Source organism: Triticum aestivum, chromosome 3A (genome assembly GCF_018294505.1).
Source record: "Triticum aestivum cultivar Chinese Spring chromosome 3A, IWGSC CS RefSeq v2.1, whole genome shotgun sequence".
Taxonomy (NCBI): Eukaryota; Viridiplantae; Streptophyta; class Magnoliopsida; order Poales; family Poaceae; genus Triticum; species Triticum aestivum.
Genome location: NC_057800.1, coordinates 600,716,913 through 600,737,876, shown reverse-complemented (window position 1 = coordinate 600,737,876; position 20,964 = coordinate 600,716,913). Strand labels below are relative to the sequence as shown.

Here is a 20,964-nt window from a genome sequence, read left to right as displayed (position 1 = left end):
TCTCTCTCTCTCTCAGAGAAAAAAACCCCGAAAGAACTCTCCTACATAAAAACTGACCTTCCTCGTCGTGCTCCGTCGGTCCGTTCTGTCCTCCTCCGTCCCTCGATAGCTCGCGCCTCGCGGATCTCAGGTACGCCGCAACTCCTCTCTCTCCCGCTCCCCGCCGCACGCCATCGCACCATCACCCCCTCTGCACCCCCCCCCCCCCTCTCTGCGCCCACTAGGTTTGCTCTGCTCTGCCTCTCGGCGGACACCTCGGGGCGCGCCAGGATCCGACTGATCACGAGTGGTGCCCCCTACGCGCTTACCAACCTTCTCGCCCGCGTTCCCAGATCCGTGAATCTGTAAAATCCGTTTTCGCGAGGCATTGTTCGTGTCTAATTGTTCGTGAATCTGTGATCAGTTTGGGTTCAGACGGTCGGTGCGTGGAGCGGCTGCAGCTTGCGGTTAACAGTTCGGATCTGTAGTAAACTCCAATAGCGGCTCACAGTTAGTGGTGTTAGTAATAGTTGGGTTCTCAGATGGCTCGTGCTTAGAGTGCAACTGTGCGAGGATTGTGCGGGCTGACGAGTTTGAAGATGTCAATTCGGTTCTGGGATGGCAATCCAGATGTCAAATTAGCCGTTGCCATATAAGTAGTCTGCCGGGCCTATGTACAATATGCTCAACTTGTTCGGATAGTTTAGCTCGTGGGTCTTAGATTTTTTATTTCACGTGATCTGATGTTGTTTGAGTAGGGATATCTGATCATAGTGTTCAATCTGACAATCTGCATCTGCATCACAGTGAATGCTTTAGGATAGTGTTATTTTAACTGACGTCTACCGGTCACCTACTTATGTGGACATTGTACTTTTGAAATTCATAAAATATGGTATTGGTCTGGGAAAATATGTCTGAATTCACTATTCATAATGATTACCTTCATGTAGATGTCCCCTTGTCTTTCTGTTTTTGCACTTTACTTATGGCTGTCTTGTGATTTGTTGTCAAATGCACCTTTATCTCATTAATATATATTGACATACTGTATTTGTTCTGTCACGAGCAAAACTTAAGTGGCAGAATATTCTGTGAAATCCTATTTGATATGTGCATAAAACATTTATTTCTTGGCCATACTCTTTGTATACGAGTGGCTGTAGATTTGCAGTTCTCACTGCTTTCAAGTTTCAACTATCTTGCATGCCTTGTTTCTGTGAGAAATAATTAGCCTCTCTCTTGCAGTTCTATAACCTGTCAACTTGGCTTTGATAATTCCTCGGATTGACGGAACCACTGAAAATGGTAACGACTGATTGTTTCTAATTGTTGTCCTGCAATGTTTTACTGTTTTATTCCCAATATATATTATAAACTTAGTTACCTCTCGACATTCAGACACGCATCACAATGAAATACTGTGCTTTATTTTAGTTCATTAATTCTAAGTAGTAATATTTTTTCCCTAGTACTACTCAGAAGAAATGACTGTTTCTTTCTATATGCACTCAGGTGGTTCTGGCAGCTTCTATAATATCAAAGTCTGGAAAGGGTGAGTGTGTTTGAAATTCCGCAGTTACTAAATTCCTTCTATTGAACCATGAGTTGGTTACGAGATCTTATGGGATTCAGCTCTAGCCTACCCCAACTTGTTTGGGATTTAAGGCTTTGTTGTTGTTCTTGTTGTACTAAAGTCCTTCTATTGATTCTCGTATGAGATATATCCTCTTTTTATAATGTTTTCAAGAAAAAACGAAAATGCAGCCTAACCTTAGTAGCTGTAGGCATATATTAAAATCTGTCATCCATTGGTATATGGATGAGTAGAGTTGTTTAAAACAGCAGCTCTGAAAAGGCCTTTCTGCTTCAGTGTTGTTCAGTAAATCTACGATTTATGTTTTTCTTAGTGTATGTTTGTATCTACAGCTCTATACTATATATGATATGATATTGTTTATTTACTTGAACTGCAGCACTTGCTTCAAGGCAATATGTTGACATGTCTCGGATAAGGATCGAGGGACTGCTTGCAGCATTCCCAAAGTTGGTTGGAACTGGAAAGCAACATACTTATGTTGAGACAGAAAATGTTCGTTATGTTTATCAACCAATTGAAGAGCTGTATCTGCTACTCATCACAAATAAGCAGAGCAACATCCTTGAAGATCTGGACACACTGAGGCTGCTCTCCAAAATCGTATCCTACTTTCAATCATGTTATATTTCTGTTGTCAAAAGTTAGGTTGTTGCAATTTTAAAAAGTAAAGATTGTGCCAAAAAAAGAAAAGAAGAAGATGTAGCTAACTCGAAAACACACACACTAAATGCTAGCAACTCGACATCAAACTTATTGGAACAAAAATCAACTCAATGATCATGTCAGTAGACTATTACCATCTGTTTTTTTCTTCTTAAAACCTAGTTATATAATTGGTTTTTATTGAATCAATGTTGCAATGGTTTCCTTGAACATCTATAAAGGTACCTGAATACTCCCCTTCTTTGGACGAAGAGGGTGTCTGCAAGGCCGCGTTCCAACTTATATTTGCTTTTGACGAAGCCATTTCTCTTGGAAACAAGGAAAATGTAACTGTTCCACAAATTAAACAATATTGTGAAATGGAGAGCCATGAAGAGAAGCTGCACAAGCTGATCATGCAAAGCAAGATAAATGACACTAACGATCTCATGAGGAGAAAAGTTACTGAGATTGAGAAAAACAAGGTTTGTCCTACATATTACTCGAACAAGAAACATGTTCTTAGTTTAGGCATCACAAGGGATATCCACCCCTATTACTAGCCCCCCATGTAGACCTAACAATCTTTTTTGCTGGACTGTGCAGATTGACAGAGGCAAGACTGGGGAAGGATTTGCTCCGACAAGAACTCCGAATAACTTTAATGACATGAACATTAGAGGTGGTCCAGGGTCAGAGATTAATCCTATATTTACTGACAAGACAAGAGGTTTGTACTTAGAAAAATGCATGTTGCGTGGAAACAGAAACCTATGTATTAGTAACATATTTGTTCTCTTTTACCACTGATGTTAATATTTGTAGTATCGTATACTTGCAGTAAATTTGTGCATAAATAATTGATGGTGTATTGGATGGAATTCTGGACGAACACAGTATCATATGCTTACATTCCCCTAGGACACTTCCAATATGGATCATCCGTGGATTCATGATAATTATTAGCCGGTTCTCATTATGCTTTACCCTATTCATTTTATCAGGCATTTGCAATCGGTTCTATTCAAGTAGACTAAGTCCCTAGCATTGAGTATATTTACTTTTGCAGTAGGTGACTTGTTCATGAATTAAAAGATGTAACTATCTGTCGTGTCAGCAAGTAAATTATCATCTTAGTTTGAAAGCTATGACTTGTTCTGATTCACAACCAATTAACAAGGAAAAAGTAGAGCAGTTGCAAGAAAGAAATATCTTCTTTCACATATTTCACACAATTTGCTGAGACTTGCATGACTTCAAACAGTAAAGCTTTCTTTTATGGTGATGTGTGGTTAGAGGAGAGAGATGAGGCAATCAACGTGTGAGTATGGATTTGGCTTTGTGGCTATTATTTGTGTTAACTGCTAGGTGCATTTATACAGGGCGATCATCTGCTCCTTCTCCTGCTCCTATTAAAATGCCTGGTGCAATGAAATTAAGTAAAGCACACAAGCCAAATCAGTTCCTGGAGTCTTTGAAAGCTGAAGGAGAAGTTATTCTGGAGGATACTCAACTAAGCACAATTCAGTCAAGGTCATCATCATCTATTCTACCAAGTGATCCTATCACAGTGACCATTGAAGAGAAATTGAATGTCACAGTTAAAAGGGATGGCGGAGTTAATAATTTTGATGTTCAAGGAACCCTTGCTCTCCAAGTTCTTAATGACACTGATGGTTATATCCAGTTGCAGGTCATTTTCTATGTCCGAGTTCTGGATCTTTACATTCTCATACGACTCATTCACTTGGAACATTCAGACTATTAAGCAATGCAATCTGTTAATTCAGTTTTAATATGAATTTGCATAAAGCTTCTGTTCATGTGTATTTATATTAGTGAGTCACACTGTTTTGTACAGTCCTCAATATCCATTGATGCGACTAATGAAATGGTCTTTTAGATCACTCATAGCACACAATAACCAAACTTCCATATATAACTCACTACTGTCCTATCTTACACTATGAATTTTTGAGACGGAAAAGTGATCACAATTTTGTTTAGTACATGCTACTGTAGCAACATGAGTAGGAGTTGCTTGCCTGCAAGCACTGCTTTTTTGGTTAACAGCACGTTTGAAATTACTTCAATTTTAATTTGGAGATACAATTTTTCCTGCATTTGGTACAGATTGAGAACCAAGATGCACCTGGACTTAGCTTCAGGACGCACCCTAATATTGACAAACAGCTGTTCAACGGCCAGAAAATTGTTGGGGCAAGAGATCCAACAAGGCCTTTCCCCAGTGGTCAAAATGAAACACCCCTGGTGAAATGGAGAATCGAGGGGTTGAATGAGTCTTCTCTGCCATTGACAGGTATACTGCAACTGTTTGCTTTTAGTAGCTTGCTGGTTTGTACTTGCATAACCTGTTTTTGCCAATTCCAGTGGTTTGTACTTGCGTAACCTGTTTTTGCCAATTCCAGTCAGTTGCTGGCCTTCAACATCTGGAAATACAACTGTTGTGAACATTGAATATGAAGCTTCAGACATGTTTGATTTGCACAATGTTATCGTCTCTATCCCTCTACCCGCACTTAGGGATGCTCCAAGTGTAAAGCAGATAGATGGAGAATGGAGGTAATGTTCTAACTTCCTCATCTTCTCTTAAATACCCTGCTAAAATGTGCCCAGCATGTGCACAGACCAAGAAACACTAAATGTGGGACAAATTTCCATGTACACACACTTGTTAAATGACATGCTACAACCACTCCCAGAACATATTAAGGGCATAGAGTGGAAATATGGCAATAACTATGCTCTTGGTCCACACAAGACTCACTGTGAAGACACCTGAGTCTGAGGACACTTTATAGTCAAACGGAGTAGTAATTTGATGTATATTTAGGCTGTATTTAACATGGCTCAGTATTTCATTTTTATGTACCACGGAGTGTAATAAATTAAGCAGCTTTAAAAACAAGTGATTAAATTTATTCCACATTAAAAAAATGATTTACTCGGATGATAATTTCTCCAGGTCACCTATCCATTTCATTCCTCTTTAAAATAGTTTCTTTATGCAAGTTTCTCCGGATTGTCCATCTAGTTAGTTATTACCTGCACTCATGGTCTTGTGTCTTTATTTATCCAGGTATGACTCAAGAAACTCTGTGTTGGAATGGTCTGTTATGCTTATTGATCAATCCAACCGAAGGTACATGAAGTATATTTTCTCAGTAGTGTTACTTCTATCATGCAGTTTGTTCCCATGGTGTTGATAACACTTGTCTTCTATTTATTTTTTCATTTGCAGTGGTTCCATGGAGTTCTCTGTTCCCGCTGCTGATCCATCGACATTTTTTCCCATCTCTGTTGGATTTTCTGCATCAAATACATTTAGTAACGTGAAGGTTTGTTATATTACTTGTTTACATGCATGCTTTGCATCTTCCCCTGCTTTGCTCTAGTGACTCCAGAACTATGGACACAGATAAGCATAATGCTATATTGAGAATAACATGTATTTGAGTGGAATTTGCATGGTTGTCTTGCTGTATCACATCATTTGACTTGCATTAAGGCTTGGTTGAATATTCATTGTCTCTACAGTAAGTACAACGGCACAGAATTTTCCAGTACAATGTTAGACAGTGAACAGTCTACCTGTGTAGAGTTTGTATGTTTTGCTTTCTTGCCTCTTCCTTTCCATGTGTCAAGCAGTAGGATGTCCTCTTACTGGCTTTTATGTTATTTTGATCTACTCTGTTTTGCAATTAATTTTTTCAGCCACATTTCAAATTTCTTTATGTCCACCCTTGCCTCGTCATTTCTTTAGGAGCAGCAGTTCGGAAAAAGAATAAACCAAATAAAGTTTATAGTAGGTCTCTAGTCGTAAACTGATGCTGGAAGCATTTTATTTATGGGCTTTGTGATATTTCTTACTGTTTACTCGATGACACTGCACCACATCGTTCCAGAAATGCTATTCTGCTTGCGCCGAGTTAATCCATTTGTCTAGGTTCGATGTTTCTCCTTGAATCTGTAATTCTTATTGTCTCCTGCAAATTTCTGGTTTCAGGTTACTGCCATCCTTCCATTGCAGGGAGGTAGTTCAAAATATTCACAGCAGGTTCGGCTGGTCACTGTTAACTATCAAGTGGTCTGATGTCGTTTGTTCTGGTCAAGTGATTGCGCATATCTGGAGTATATAGGAATTTTTTGGTTTTTGTTCATGAACTCGTTGAGCCGTTTGAGACTTTCGGCTCAAGAATTTCATGGGATATAGAGGATAAAAAGCTGGTATACGGAAATCCATTTTTGTACTTTATATTGTAAAAAAATGGTGCATCGAACGCTGTGTTCTTCGTGCCCACAGACAGTATATGGAAATATATATGACACTCTAGTCGCCCAGTTTTCTGCTGTTACTACGTTGTTGGATATCATCCACTAATATGTTTTCTAAATGCGTGTTTTTTTTGTGGTCGCTTGTACTCCTAGTTGGTATTCTTTCATCTTTTCTTTGAGTCTTACTTTCACCTTCAGTCGAATCTATCCGATTGCTTAGGGTCTCTTTGATTCAAAGAATTTTCATAGGATGTTTGAAGGATTAGAATCCGTAGGAATTTTTCCTACGTTGATCGTTTGATTCGTAGGATTGAATCCTGTAGGATTATTTCTTTTGCAAGAATTCTAACATCCACTCCAACCTCTTGAAAGAAATCCTTTATTTTTTTCGTGACACAATCAAACAAACTTAAATCCTATAGGGATCACAATCAAACAAACTTAAATCCTATAGGATCCAATGGACATGTCATTCCATTTCTGCGTTTTCCCTATTTCTGTGTTTTTGCGATCTTATGAATCAAAGAGGCCCTTAAGACGCACACGTGCAATTTTCTTGTGGTCGGTTCTGGATCCTTACCGGCGTCTGGGTTTGTATTGTTTCTGGAACGTTCCAGCAAGACCCGTTTGCTGGCGATGGCCAGAAGACAAGATGTGGTCGTTGCCGGCCAACTTAGATGTGTGGCGAGATCTGGGCCGTCAGAACTCTGGATTGTTCCAGATGCGCGTTGTAATGCGCACAGTTGTAGCGGTACCTCTTCGTTTCGATTAAGACAGCGCTGTGTTTACCGCTGGATTATTTGTGCTCTGTATGGTTGAGGAGAGAGGAAGAATTCATCACGAATTGCAAAGGTGAACATTTGTTGCCACTTTTCTTTGCCGAACCCTGAATAAATCGCTCCATCGACCGTCACTCAGGTCAGGTCACGCACGCTCTCTCCAAGTCTCCATTCCTGTCCTGTGTTGCCCGTCTCGTCTCCCTTGCACGATCTGACACGAAATTCTCGTCTCTGCCAAACACAACCATACATACGTTTCCATGGCGATCAGCAGCAGAGCAGCAGCCTGTGCCGCGCTCGCCTTCCCGAGCACCGCCGCCGCCGCCGCGCCACCCTCGAGCGTCTCCGTGAACCGGAGAGCTCGGCCGAGGAAGGCGTTGGCAGCCGTGGCGCGCGCGACCAGCGCTGGCGGCGCGGTGCTGGACCCGCCGGCCTTCGACCAGTCCCAGCTCGACACCCTCCCCCCAGCACAAGAAGGTGCGCATTCAGCAACGCCGAACCAAAACCAAAACCAAAACCAAATTGATATTGATATTGAGCTCTCCATTTCTGATGCTCGGTGCGCTGATATTGATAATGGCGTCGTGTCATTGCATGCAGGAGGAGACACGGGGAGGCTCAAGGACCGCAAGGGCACCGGCAGCGGCGACAGCTACAAGGTGCTGCTCCTGGACGACCCGCGCCACACCGAGAAGCACGGTACGTATCCTTTTCTTCTTCTTCTCCTGCAATGTTTTCTGATGTCTCGATGGACTCATGGTTGGCCGCCGTCTTTACCACCGTGCGTGTGCGTGTGCTGTGATGTGCAGTGGAGACGGCGCTGCCGCAGGTGGTGCCGTCCGTGACCCCCGAGGCGGCGCGGCAGCTCTTCCACGAGTCCCGCCAGAAAGGCGCCGCGCTCGTCATCGTCGCCGTCAAGGTACGTACATACACGCATGCCCGCACTGCTTTCATTTAGCTCATTCAGTCAATCAATAGCTAGCGCCCCGTTTTAAATTTCTGTTGAGCCAACACCAACCTACTACAGTCCACTACAGCTCCAAGACTTGGAGGACACTCCCTAACTTTTCCCTTTTCTCCTACTGTACATGTTATGAGTAGGCCATGGCTAGAATAGATATACTACTAGTGACTTTTTGGAGTATTTTAATTTAAGAGATACTGCTCTCATGATGGCTGAACAGGAGCATGCCGAGTTCTACGCGCAGATGATGGTCCGCCACGGGCTCCGATCCGCCATCGAGCCCGAATCCGACATGGCAGCTTAACCTACCGGTGTTTTCCAGGGACGGTGCACCCGGCCATTTTCGGCGCTGGGTTTTGGAGGGCCGACGCATTTCATCCAGCAGTACCGGAGGGAATTCCTTTTTTCTCATGCGACCAGCTAGCAGCAGCAGCAGCAGTGTCAGCGTGCATTGCGCAACCTCTCAGAATGTAATCATGTTTTTTTATTTGCAAATGAGAATGTAATCATCATGTACTAACAGTAAGTGAAACCAACGAGATTCGGATGAGTGGTTCTGCGAACAAACCGATTCCATTGGTTTTGCAGCGCATTTTTCTTTCTACTCCCTTCGTTCCTAAATATTTATCTTTCTAAAGATTTCAACAAGTGACAGAGCAAAATGAATGAATCTACATTATAAAATATGTCTATATACATCTGTATGTGTTAGTTCATTAGGAACGGAGGAAGTAGATAGTAGTAGTAGTACGTCATTTCGGGTCTGCGAGCCAGAGCGTCGAAATGGTTCAGCCAGCGTACCGCGCCACACACCCCGACGTCGTAGCATGCATTTTTTTTCTGGATATCTGGCATGTCGACACGTCGGGAGTCGGGACCAGGACCAGAGGTTCGCATAGGGCCTGCGCGCACGCAGGCGGCATCATTCCGCTCCGTAGCGACACGCATACGCACGGCAAGCCCCACCACACGAGTTCATTCGTTCGTTCGGGCAGAGCTCAACGTGAGATACGTACTACTCAAAAAAAGGGTTCCAATTTCCAAATGGAAGTGCATTCTGTATGCGTGTAAGAACCAAACATGGCGCTTTCGTGTTCCCCGAAGCAATCTCTCTCTGCTTTCTTTTCTTTCCCCGTGCGTGCATGTTATTCTTTCCGGGAAGACTGCCCTCTGCCGCCGGCAGTCTAGTAGTGCCACCGCCAGCCATCATCACAGCTCTGCAAAGCCCTTTTGCCGCTAATCACAGCGGCAGGTTCTTAATCCCATTCTCCTTTCTAGCAGCAGCTCAGCTCCTTCGGGTCGTCAACTGGCCAGTTTACCCACCAGCGGGCCTCAGGCTCGCCATGTCCCGTGTATGCTGAGCGCATCGGGAACCATGGCTAGCCAGCACAGGTCACCCGCGGTGGTTCGGCCGCCCCTTTCGTCCACAGCGCGCGCGAGCAGGACGTACGGGACGCCGCTAGCTGCCGCGGCGCACAGCGGGCAGATGCGCGCCGCGAATTATTATTTTGGCGCTGCCCCGCTAGCTCCCGCCACTGCCAGTCTAGTCTCGCCACCACCCCACGTTTCCCTCCCAGGCTCCAGCCCCATGTGCCCCATCGCAGCCTCATCTTCTTCCTCCCACCCCCGTCTCATTCACACACCCACGCTCGCCGCCACGCACTATACTATTGCGCTGCTGCCGACACGGCACCCCGAGCAGATACCGCGGTGCCAGCCAGCCGCAGCCGATCTGCAGCACCGCACCTAATTTAGTCTCGCAAGTCACCCAGCCCAGCCCAGCCCAGCCCAGCCCAGCCAAGTACACGATCCGATCCTCCTCCCTTTTCCCTCCTCCGCCACCCTGAGCTGCGCTGCCCCCCGCCGCAGCTCAATCATCGCGCCTCCAAGCGGAAAATCTCGGCACATTTTGCGCCTCCTGTACTTGCTTCCCTGTACCCACCGTGGGGGCGGGCGCGCTGGTCAGAGGAGTCGAATGAGAAGGGAATGTGACGAGAAGAGATCGGCTGTCCTCTCCATCTCCATTTCTTTAGTGCTTCCGTCCAGGGGACCCAGCGGAGCCATGGCCCCTCTGAGCTGAGCTAGCTGTCATGGCGTAAGGATCAGAAATCAAATCCCCTGCTGCTGCTGCTGAAATCCATGCAAGCAACCCGGTCTCCTTCCCTCGTGGTGGCCCTCAGTATCTTATACAGTAGCTCCTCCCCTCCTCCTATCGGCAGCAGCAGTGCTGGTGGTGGTGCCAGTCGCAGCACGAGCTACTGTTGCGTACTGCGCAAGTGCAAGCAAGCTCAAGCTCCACTCTACCCGCCTCTTCCACTCCACCGCCACCACCCGGTGTGCCACACTCCAGCTCCACCCACTGGAGCTTGCTCCGCCTAGCCACCGATGGCTCGCGGGCTCGCGGCTCTGCTGCTGCTGGTGATAGCGGCGTCGGTGTCATTGGCGGCCGCCGCCCCGGCCGATCAGGAGGGCGACCGGATCCGGGAGCTCCCGGGGCAGCCGCCCGACGTGGGCTTCTCGCAGTACTCGGGCTACGTCACCGTCAACCAGGCCCGCGGCCGCGCGCTCTTCTACTGGCTCGTCGAGGCGGCGCCGGCGGCCGGGCCCATCGCGCCGCTCGTCCTCTGGCTCAACGGCGGGCCCGGCTGCTCCTCCGTCGGCTACGGCGCCTCCGAGGAGGTCGGCCCCTTCCGCATCCGCCCCGACGGCAAGACGCTCTACCTCAACAAGAATTCATGGAACAAGGGTGCGTAGCCGTCTTCTTCTTCAGCTGCTTGAGCTTCAGTCAGCAGCGTCACATTTACACATGGTGTTTGATTGCAGCGGCCAATTTGCTCTTCTTGGAGTCGCCGGCCGGCGTGGGCTTCTCCTACTCCAACACGTCCATGGATCTGTACACGGCGGGAGACGCCAAGACAGGTAACTGATGGAAGATTCATCGCCATTTTCGTTCGAGCTTTCCGGTGACACTGATTCTTTGGAATTTTGATGCCAACTTCCTGTCCTTTGCCTCTATTTTTGTCTTGTCTTGTAGCACTGGATGCCTACGCTTTTCTGGTGAACTGGCTGGAGAGATTCCCTCAGTACAAGTACAGGGAGTTCTACATTGCTGGAGAGAGCTATGCAGGTATTATACTTTTGTAATCCAGGAATGTTGCAAAATTTTCACAGGAAATAGTTCAATTCTAGCAGGAATTGGTGAAAACTCATCTTCCAAATGGGGCCTAATTTGAATTTTCTGTTCTGATTCTTTGCTTGATGGAAGGCTGATTTTTATTTTTATTTTTGAAAATTTCAGGGCATTATGTTCCCCAGCTGGCCAAGCTCATATTCGAAAAGAACAATGGCACTGCCAATCCAATAATTAACCTCAAAGGATTTGTGGTAAACATTTGAAATCCATGTTTTGCTTGTAAAAGTTCCAATATACTCCCGAAAACTTACTATTCCTGAAAATTAAGGTGGGGAATGCGGTTACGGATGACTACAATGACTATCTTGGCACATTTGAGTACTGGTGGAGTCATGGCCTGATCTCTGACAGCACTTACCACAATTTGAAGAAGACATGCTTGTTTGATTCCTCAGAGCACCCTTCCCCTGAATGTGTCAAGAACCTGAACCTGGCTAGTTCCGAAGAAGGCAACATTGACCCTTATAGCCTGTATACAAAGCCCTGCAATAGCTCAGCCTCTCTCAAACTTGGCCTGGGAGGACGCTATGTAAGTACTTTGTTTCTAAAAAATTTATAACTGTCTAGAACTTTTAAATTTCCCGTTCTTACATTGAAAATACACTGGACTATGGATTCTATGGGCAGGCAGGAGTGCAATGTCAATAACAAAATGCTGGTTAAACATCAGCCCAACAGGGTAGATGCTAAACTGGGTAGACGAACTGAATTGATTTAATATCAGCCCAATAGGTTGACCGCCATTTTAGACTGAATAAGGAGCAATGTAGTTCAGCTCAGTGTAGTTCTCTGCTGAGGAGGGTCCAATTGGTCCAATATATAGAAACCAAATGTCTGATAAATTGAAGTAATGGGTGCAATCAATAAATTGTCTGTTGAGGAAATTTATATTTTGGCGATTACGTTCGATCAGGTGGTTTTGCGTTTTTTAGAAGGTTCTGTTTTGTGTGTTGTACAGAGTGCATGCACTTCCATGCAACTGTGGCATTTAACACTGCTTGAATTTCGATAGTGGTACCAAGTATTTTAGATCAGATATACATGAATGCTGACATGAAACGTGATGCTTATTCAATTTGCTACAGTAATTTGCATTGCCTTAGAACTATTTGTTTGATTTCTGATTCTTATTTATCTACCTAGGATTGTTATTTTCACTTGATTGAATAGATGTATGTCGTAGAACTAGATATTCTTTGATTGTATTGTTCGTCTATATATTTAAGCTGATGATACTTTTTACAGCCTTGGTTGTCCAGAGCTTATGATCCTTGCACCGAAAGATATTCAAATATATACTACAATCTGCCAGAAGTGCAGGCGGCGTTACACGCTAACACAACTGGAATTAAATACCCTTGGAAAACTTGCAGGTTTAAATCGTTTTAGCTGAAAAATACACCTTAAAGTTCTGTTCCTTTCTTAAGCATATATATACTCATTTGCCTATTTATTGCAGTGATATTGTCGGATCGTATTGGGCGGATTCCCCCAGATCTATGCTTCCTATCTACCATGAGTTAATTGCAGCAGGTATCAAGATATGGGTATTCAGGTAAGTGCCAGAAGGCCCAGCACTTGCTTGTTTCAGATTTCTTATATTCCTCATGACCGAGTATATGTTTTTGTCAGTTTAACACGGAGTCCAACTTGTTTCTGGGTTAGGGAATTATTTTTGTGTGTTCTGCATGGCTGACTGCAGTATCTAACTACCACTTTATATTGATATCGGCTTGTCTGTATAGATCTTCTCCATACATTTTTAGTATTGCCCCTTAAGGGAAGGAACAAAAATATCACATTCTGAAATGATTTCTAGCTGCTGCAAAACAATCTGTTTGTATAATGTTGACCTCATGGATAATGACTGACCATGCATTTTACCTTTCTGCAGTGGGGATACAGATGCTGTTGTTCCTGTAACCGCAACAAGATATTCCATAAGCGCTTTGAAGCTGCCAACGCTGATGAATTGGTACCCTTGGTATGACCATGGAAAGGTGGGTTCACTGAAATGGCTATTCACTAAATCGAGAAAATTCTGTCCCAGAAAGACCAGTTTCGATCTATATCAATAATCCTCTTTGTTTTGCAGGTTGGAGGTTGGAGTCAAGTTTACAAAGGACTAACCCTCGTTACCGTAGCAGGCGCAGGGCATGAGGTACCTCTGCACCGGCCTCGACAAGCACTAATACTATTCAGACACTTCTTGAAGGACACACCGATGCCTACTCAATAGCCACTTGAAGCAGAAAATGATAGTGTAAACTACAAAAATCATATTCACCGTTTTTCACATTCTTTTTTTGTTTGATTTGATCATCACAACATTTTATTCAGTTATCTCTATTGAAAATGTATGTATCTTAGATAATAGGGGAAACTGACATTTGTACTACTGCAGCTAAAAGAGCTCCTTGTATATGATATAGTGATTATTTGAGAAGTATAATTTCCAGATTTACTCACTGCATAGAAAGAAAATACTCCATCCGTCCCATAATGTAAGACGTTTTTCAAGCTTGTTTAACTTGCAAAAACGTCTTACATTGTGGGACGGAGGGAGTAACTGGCATTTTGCATATACAAATTCTTGGATCAGAAAAATGGTGTTTCTCACCATGTAATCCAACTTACTAACTGAGGTGCTACTTGCATGGACTTACCTGGAGCCTTGACTGCAAACCTTAATGTTGTGCTCCAATTCGGAATTCGCAGCGAGTTGGCTGCATACAAGAACTGATGGTGATAATAAACATAACAATGCTCCATCACATGAATTCATCTTGTCAGCCAGCTTATGGAATCAGTGATGACAAACTGAAATATATTTATCTGTGGATAATCAAAACAGAACCCATAATTTAGATATCAAGAGAGCAAAAACCCACACAGAAAGCTAGAATTAAGCCATTGACAAATACTAGGTGGCTCAAAATTGCAACCATGGCTCACTCCATTACCAGGACACAAAAACTATAGCAGGATCAACTTACACACATCAAGCTCTCGGGTCGTCTTCCACTATGAACAAAGGAACAAAATTCAGCAGCGGTGTGTCATATCAATATCATATCATATCATAGAGAGAAGGGATCGGCAGGAGGAGGATCGTCCGTCGAGGGCTGCAGCGCGCCGATCCTGATCAGGTAGTTCCTCCTTCTGGACGCGCCGACATCATCGCCCGGGCTCGTCCGCAGGTCGTCGTCGTCGTCGTCCGAGCCGCCGCACGCGGAGAGGCCGGCGGGGTCCTCGTCCTCCTCGTCGACCTCGTAGGCGGCGCCGATGCGGCCGCCGCACTTGCCGCAGAGCAGGCGCGACCTCCGCCGGAAGAGGCGCCAGGTCCAGGGGCGGAGGCGGGGCGCGCAGGTGACCTCGTCGGCCTGCGTGAAGCGCGTCTCGTCGACGGCGACGAAGGCCACGATGCCCTTCTTCCTGATCTGCTTGCCGTACTTGGAGCCGATGTTGGCCGTGTTCCGCGCCGCCGAGCTCAGGTTCAGCGCGTAGCCGCAGTACCCGCAGCTGCCGCCGGCGAACCAGGAGGAACCGGAGGGGTCAATGAACCCGTCGCCGGCGGAGAAATGGAAGCGTCGACGGAAGTGGAAGTGGAAGCGGAAGGTACCTGTAGGTGACGTCCTGGATGGAGGAGTAGCAGCTGTCGATGGAGTTGGACCTCACCATATGGACGAACGACGGTCGGCGGCGGCGGCGCTGGAGCTCTTGGCCGGAGTCGGGGAGCGTTTCGCTTTGCGCGTGGCCGGCCGGAGTGGGGGAGGGATCGTGGAGCGAGTGGGGACTAAAAAGAGCGGTTGCTTGCTGGTGGCGAGCTGATCGGGCCGAGCCGACGGACGGGGAGTACTAGTAGTACTAGCAGCACTTTGTCGTCCGGCGCCCCCCGTCGCGCCACCTCGCGCCGTGCGCCTAATATAAAGTCCTCGCTAATTAATCGGGGGCGCCGGGTAATCGGCATGGGTGCTTTGCTCTGCTCTGCTGACCATTGCGGGCGCGCCAACTATCGCCGGACGGACGGGCGGACGTGGATGCCGACGGGGCCTGCACCCACCGTCGGAGTGGACGCGCCGGAGCGCGCCATGTGTCGCGCGCCGGGAGGGCCCGGGCCCGGCGGCGGCCCCGCATTCACGCCGGCCTCCGTGCCCATGTGCACGGCGCGGCCGGCTGCCGCTCGCTCGCTGGGGCATGGCCGGCGCGGCACGGTATTATGATGCTTGTCAGCAGCAACAGCGACTCAAATAAGGGTACGCCCAGGGAGCGGCTGACGCGTACTACGTAATAAGTACGTATACAAATGGCTTGCAGTACGTAGCAGTACATTATTGCGAGTACATACATACATACATACATACATACATACACACTGGAAGTTCATCACGCAGAGGGACAGACGTGGCACGAACAGCGTCCGCGAGGCACACGCTGCGCTGGGCTTTATGCGCCCAGGTCGCGACGTGCGGCGCCTCACTCACTCCTCGATCACAAAGGTCACGCCGTCCTGCTTCTTGAAGTAGTACGTGGTGCGATCCACGTCCTGCAGATTCCACAAGTATGGTCAGATCAGATGATAAAAGTTACACTTTTTCTTTTGTGAGGATGCGTATAATTGGTACACCCTCTGTTCCTGAATACCCTTAACACAAGGAAAATCTTGATGGAGTACATCAGACTTTCAGCTCTACTTACAGACTATTTAATCTAGGACAGAACAGGGCAGGACGGAACGGGTTGGTTTCCAACTTCAGTAGATGAGTGATGCACTTCTACAATACTTCTATCAGGCTTTCGACTCACTACCAAGGTAAGGTAGGCTGGTAGTTTTCCAACTGCAGCTTACAAAAGTTTACTTAAGATAAGAAAGGATGAATGCACCACTGTGCATAGCAGTAGCACATGGACAGCGTACAAAATTGCAAACTCGTCATGAACCGTCTGACAAACTCTATGAAACTGAAATTTAGGTAACGCGGTAGTGCAAAGTGTGAAAATACACAAATGTCCGTATATCATAACTAAACTGCCTCATGAAACTTGTGAAAATGGAGGCGGCAACCTCAGTATTGTCAGCAGAAACATAGAAGGTCCTTCAAACGAAACCGTTATGTTAGTATTGTGGTTTCCCTCACATTTCCGAATTAAGGTCGCTGCTATTAAGTCCAGTTTTATAACTAGTAAACAAGGACACTGCAACTGCAAAGCTGGACAAAACTACCTCGGATTTGTTAGAAGCCAGATAGAACAACTGTTTTCCAGACAAACTAAATGCAGTAATGAACTTATAATAGTGCAATGGCATGGCAGTATGGCACTCACATTGCTGTTGCTCAGCTCCAGGTTAAAGTAACACATTTTTATAATTTCATAATTTCACATCCTAAAGAGACGAGATACGAAACTTGACTTGATGTGTATAACAAACTTCTGGTAAGGGAGATGTAATCAACTACGTGGCCGAATTCTTTTTGATACAACATACTGGGCTTCTTGATCTAAACTCTAAAGGATACCCGAGCCCGTGACCTCATGGTCACAAGGCAACAGCTCTACCGCTGCGCCAAGGCTCCCCTTCGTGCACAACATTTCTTCCATTAAAAAATTCTGGATGGAGTACATCGGGCTTTCAACTTTACTTTAGACTATTCAATCTAGGATAGGTTGGTTTCCAACTCCAGCGGATGAATGATGCACTTCTATATAAGATAATAATGCAGCAGCAATAGTTTTTATAGGCTTCCGACTCTACAACCAATAGCAGTACAAGGAAGGCTTGCGGTTTTCCAACTCCAGATCACAAAAGTTTACTTAAGACAGGATGAATGCCACTGTAGATAGCACATGGACTTGTAAGTGCAATAGCCTAATAGGTACTACCATAAAATTGCAAACTCATCATGAACTGTCTGACAAACTTTCTGAAATTCAGAATTAGGTAACATGTCAAAAAGTGTAAAAAATGCACAAATGTTCATATATCATAAGTTCATAACTAAGGCCCTGTTCGGATCCTCTCCGCTCCACAACTGCAGCTCCCTGAGCGGAGGGAGCGCCAGCACAATTGCTGTGAGCGACCGAAACTGAGCTCCTCGCGAGGAGCGGAGTTACGAGACTGGAGAGGTTCCGAACAGGCAGTAAATTGCCTCATGAAACTTCTGAAAATGGAGGCAGCAACTTCAGTATTGTCTACAGTAGCATAAAAGCTACTTCAAAAGAAAATCTTATCTTAGTATTGTGGTTTCGCTCAAGTCTCCTAATTAAGGTCGGTGCTATTAAGTTCAGTTTTATAACTAACAACGACACTGCAACTGCAAAGCTAGACAAAACTACCTCAGATTTTATTAGAAGCCAGATGGAACGGTTGTTGTCCAGACGAACTAAATGCAGTAAAGAACTTATAATAGTGCAATGATATGGCAGTACGGCACTCACATTAGTGTCGCTCAGCTCCAGGTTAATGTAACATAGTTTTATAACTTCACACCCTAAAGAGACGATGAGATGATAAACTTAGAGTTGATGTGTATGATTAAATTCTTGTAAGGGAGATCTGGAGATGCAATCAACTACATGGCCGAATTCTTTGCAATATACTGGGTTTGATCTAAAGACTCAAGGATATCTGAGCTCTTTTTTTTTAGATTGGGTGCACGACATTTCTTCCATTAGAAAAATCAGGATGGAGTACATCAGGCTTTCAACTCTACTTAGATTAGGTTGGTTTCCAACTCCAGCGGATGAATGATGCACTTCTATAAGATAATAATGCAGCAGCAATAGTTTTAATAGGCTTCCGACTCTACAACCAATAGCAGTATAAGAAAGGTTGGCGGTTTTCCAAGTCCAGCTCAAAATAGTTCACTTAAGACAGGGTGAATGTACCACTGTGGGTAGCAGTAGCACATGGACTAAGTGAATGCTTTATAATAGAAATGCGTACATAATTGTGAACTCGTCAAGAACTGTCTGACAAACTCTCTGAAATTAGTAGTAAAACTTTAGGTGACGTGCTTGTGTGCAAAGTGTGAAAAAATGCACAAAAAATCGTGTAGTATTATAAACTGTCTCATGAAATTTCTGAAAATTGAGGCAGCAACTTCAGTATTGTCTACAGTAGTACTCCCTCCGTAAACTAATATAAGAGCGTTTAGATTACTATTTTACTGATCTAAACACTCTTATATTGGGAGTACCGTAGAAGCTACTCTGTACTTCCAAAGGAGCTCTTATCTTGGTGTTGTGATTTCTCTTGCATTTCAAAATTAAGACCGGTGATATGTCAGGCTCTACTGCTCTAAGACACACGAAACAAATAAGTTCAGTTTTATTCCAACCAACAATGACACTGCAACTGCAAAGCTAGGCAAAACTTCCTAGAATTAAATTAGAAGCCAGATGGAATGATTGTTCCCCAGATGCACTAAATGCAGTAATAATAACGAACTAGTAGTACAGTAATAGCGCAATGACATAGGAGCACTCACATTGGTGTCGCTGAGCTCCAGGTTATAGAAATCCAGGGCGTCTGCCTTGAAGAGCGGCCCGGCGTGCCAGGTCCCGGCGTGCAGCTTGAGGAACTTGGCACCGGGGACCCGGAAGACGCGGACCTCGGACGGATCCGGAGGCAGATAGTAGTGCCCGGCGGGCGACTGCACGGGAGCCCTGCCACCATCCTGGCCACCGTGCTCGTCCACGACGGAAGGCTTGGCCACGCCGAGGTACCAGTCCTGGCCGCCGATGGAGCCCAGGCACTGCGTGACGCTGGCGTGGTGGGTGATGGTCGAGAACCTGAGCGGCCTGCTCTCCAATCTCATGATGTAGAACCTGCAGGGGGACAAACATTCAGAATCTTTGATCTTGTCCGGTACAGAGTAGAAGAGGATGATTGGTTGGTAATAGGATGTGGAGAATCGAACCTAGGGATGCCGCGGTTGAGGTCGAGCTGGGCGTCGTGGGGGCCGAACTGGTCGCCGTCGGGGGAGGCGGCGATGACCTGCCCGAAGGGCGCGAAGGACTCCGGCGTGGCCTCCACCGGCCGCAGCGTCACCACCCTCGGCTCCTCCGGTTTGGTTTCCATCGTCCGCGCCGACGACGAGGCGGCTTTGACTTAGGCGCGCACGGCTGTGCCGCGCTTGCTGTTGGTGAGAGGAGGTTGAGGGGAAGGGGAAGGAGCAGTGGCCGTGCTGCGGCGGCAGAAGGGCAAAAGGCACAAATTTGAGGCGAAACTACTCCTTTCATCCGGAAAAATTTATCCTTCTCTCAAATAAATGTATCTAACACTAATTGATGCTAGATACAACCATTTGAGGGACAATTTTTTTTAGACAAAGAGACTATTTCACAAACTAAACTGTTTTTAAAAATATTTCATCCAACTGACCCATAATATGGGGCGTCTGACAGTAAGTCGATGTATTCTATTGGGCAGTGTCTAACACTAAGACACCACACCTGTGCAACGTCTAGTTGTAAGAAGTTACACATTAAAATTCAGCGCCTTACTGTTGAACGCTGCACAAAAAAATTAACAGTGTGAAATATTTAAAAAATAGTTTAGTTTACGAAATATTTTCGCCTCAAATTAGTCAATTTCGCCGACAGAAATAGTCGTGGCGGCACGCACGGCGTAGGAGGCCCAGCGCCTCCATCCCCAGAACGTTTTCCCGTGACCGGAACCGAAGCGTGCACGGTGTGGTGCATCGGCGTCCATCCCCAAAACGTTTTCCCGTGACCGGAACCGAAGCGTGCACGGTGCGGTGCATCGCAGTGTTTTTTTTATAGTTTTGCTAAAGTACATCTAGATGTGTTATAAGTATTGCACATCTAAATCATATGTCATTGATCTTACATTAAGATTCGTGTGAATATTTGTTTTCTTTTTTCTTTTTCTCTTTATGCTTGATTCACTCATTTAGATGTGTAATAACTAGAGTATATTTAGATGTGCCCTAGACACACCTTTTTTTTAACACAGTACAGACGCAAGCGCTCATATATATACACGCATACACTCACCTTATAAATACACACACTCTATCCCTATGAGCATCTTCGAAAGACTGAGCTGACATATCATCTAGGGTGTGTTTGGTTGCCTGCATAGGCCTCGACCAGGCCCGCGCGGGAAAAGATCAGCCTATTTGGTAGCCCACATACACTATTGGGCCTGCATCGCACGCTTCTTAAAGCATCTCTGGGCCTGGTTCACTGGGAACGCACGAATCGGCAGTTTCTCCAGGGCCAGGCCCGAGCGGTGCACGTGGGCGGCGGCGGCTGCACGCGCGCGGCCACGCTCGAGAAGCCGCATTGCTTCCCGAAGTGCCGGTGATTATTAGCCTCACCGCTCCCTCTCCCCACTCTTCCCCACTCTCGCAACTCTCACTGGCGGCGACGGATCAGGGCAGAGGAAGAAGACCACCGGACTCCATCACCGGCGGCGACGGTGTTGGGGAACGTAGAAATAATTCAATTTTTTTCCTACGTGTCACCAAGATCAATCTAGGAG

The 20,964-nt window shown here is 45.8% G+C and overlaps 5 protein-coding genes across 5 annotated transcripts; 3 read left to right on the top strand and 2 right to left on the bottom strand.

Moving 5' to 3' along the window:
* Positions 1 to 6,597, top strand: LOC123062500 (coatomer subunit delta-3). The gene is made up of 12 exons (XM_044486038.1): positions 1 to 130; positions 1,228 to 1,287; positions 1,495 to 1,534; positions 1,956 to 2,179; positions 2,464 to 2,706; positions 2,828 to 2,951; positions 3,604 to 3,914; positions 4,355 to 4,541; positions 4,651 to 4,804; positions 5,322 to 5,384; positions 5,484 to 5,580; positions 6,249 to 6,597. Exons 2-12 carry the CDS (start codon positions 1,285 to 1,287, stop codon positions 6,333 to 6,335), a joined length of 1,533 nt encoding a protein of 510 aa, XP_044341973.1. The 5' UTR covers positions 1 to 130; positions 1,228 to 1,284; the 3' UTR covers positions 6,336 to 6,597.
* A 740-nt stretch (positions 6,598 to 7,337) lies between these two features.
* LOC123062501 (ATP-dependent Clp protease adapter protein CLPS2, chloroplastic) lies at positions 7,338 to 8,827 on the top strand. Its single transcript, XM_044486039.1, has 4 exons — positions 7,338 to 7,773; positions 7,897 to 7,995; positions 8,106 to 8,215; positions 8,481 to 8,827. The coding sequence occupies exons 1-4, from the start codon at positions 7,557 to 7,559 to the stop codon at positions 8,562 to 8,564; spliced, it is 510 nt and encodes a 169-aa protein (XP_044341974.1). The 5' UTR covers positions 7,338 to 7,556; the 3' UTR covers positions 8,565 to 8,827.
* A 1,004-nt stretch (positions 8,828 to 9,831) lies between these two features.
* On the top strand, positions 9,832 to 13,917 carry LOC123062498 (serine carboxypeptidase-like 27). Its single transcript, XM_044486036.1, has 9 exons — positions 9,832 to 11,006; positions 11,084 to 11,179; positions 11,295 to 11,387; positions 11,559 to 11,644; positions 11,722 to 11,982; positions 12,699 to 12,826; positions 12,913 to 13,008; positions 13,348 to 13,453; positions 13,549 to 13,917. Exons 1-9 carry the CDS (start codon positions 10,646 to 10,648, stop codon positions 13,690 to 13,692), a joined length of 1,371 nt encoding a protein of 456 aa, XP_044341971.1. The 5' UTR covers positions 9,832 to 10,645; the 3' UTR covers positions 13,693 to 13,917.
* Positions 13,918 to 14,263: 346 nt separating this feature from the next.
* Positions 14,264 to 15,432, bottom strand: LOC123062499 (uncharacterized protein At4g08330, chloroplastic). The gene is made up of 2 exons (XM_044486037.1): positions 15,076 to 15,432; positions 14,264 to 14,975 (listed from the first exon to the last, which is right to left on the bottom strand). Exons 1-2 carry the CDS (start codon positions 15,132 to 15,134, stop codon positions 14,534 to 14,536), a joined length of 501 nt encoding a protein of 166 aa, XP_044341972.1. The 5' UTR covers positions 15,135 to 15,432; the 3' UTR covers positions 14,264 to 14,533.
* Positions 15,433 to 15,741: 309 nt separating this feature from the next.
* On the bottom strand, positions 15,742 to 19,676 carry LOC123062497 (uncharacterized). The gene is made up of 3 exons (XM_044486035.1): positions 19,376 to 19,676; positions 18,944 to 19,283; positions 15,742 to 15,999 (listed from the first exon to the last, which is right to left on the bottom strand). Exons 1-3 carry the CDS (start codon positions 19,534 to 19,536, stop codon positions 15,934 to 15,936), a joined length of 567 nt encoding a protein of 188 aa, XP_044341970.1. The 5' UTR covers positions 19,537 to 19,676; the 3' UTR covers positions 15,742 to 15,933.
* Positions 19,677 to 20,964: the final 1,288 nt, after the last annotated feature.

Bases quoted from the DNA above. Each gene is read 5' to 3' on its own strand.
- LOC123062500 (XM_044486038.1), top strand. The intron at 3,915-4,354 runs GTCATTTTCTAT...CATTTGGTACAG, and splicing joins ATGGTTATATCCAGTTGCAG to ATTGAGAACCAAGATGCACC. The intron at 5,581-6,248 runs GTTTGTTATATT...TTCTGGTTTCAG, and splicing joins ATACATTTAGTAACGTGAAG to GTTACTGCCATCCTTCCATT.
- LOC123062497 (XM_044486035.1), bottom strand. From the start codon at position 19,536: ATGGAAACCAAACCGGAGGAGCCGAGGGTGGTGACGCTGCGGCCGGTG. The intron at 19,284-19,375 runs GTTCGATTCTCC...GTCCCCCTGCAG, and splicing joins CTCAACCGCGGCATCCCTAG to GTTCTACATCATGAGATTGG. The intron at 16,000-18,943 runs GTGAGTGCTCCT...TGGAATCTGCAG, and splicing joins TGGAGCTCAGCGACACCAAT to GACGTGGATCGCACCACGTA.
- LOC123062501 (XM_044486039.1), top strand. From the start codon at position 7,557: ATGGCGATCAGCAGCAGAGCAGCAGCCTGTGCCGCGCTCGCCTTCCCG. The intron at 7,774-7,896 runs GTGCGCATTCAG...CATTGCATGCAG, and splicing joins CCTCCCCCCAGCACAAGAAG to GAGGAGACACGGGGAGGCTC. The intron at 7,996-8,105 runs GTACGTATCCTT...TGTGATGTGCAG, and splicing joins GCGCCACACCGAGAAGCACG to TGGAGACGGCGCTGCCGCAG.
- LOC123062498 (XM_044486036.1), top strand. From the start codon at position 10,646: ATGGCTCGCGGGCTCGCGGCTCTGCTGCTGCTGGTGATAGCGGCGTCG. The intron at 11,180-11,294 runs GTAACTGATGGA...CTTGTCTTGTAG, and splicing joins GGCGGGAGACGCCAAGACAG to CACTGGATGCCTACGCTTTT. The intron at 13,454-13,548 runs GTGGGTTCACTG...TTTGTTTTGCAG, and splicing joins CTTGGTATGACCATGGAAAG to GTTGGAGGTTGGAGTCAAGT.
- LOC123062499 (XM_044486037.1), bottom strand. From the start codon at position 15,134: ATGGTGAGGTCCAACTCCATCGACAGCTGCTACTCCTCCATCCAGGAC. The intron at 14,976-15,075 runs GTACCTTCCGCT...CGCCGGCGGCAG, and splicing joins ATCCAGGACGTCACCTACAG to CTGCGGGTACTGCGGCTACG.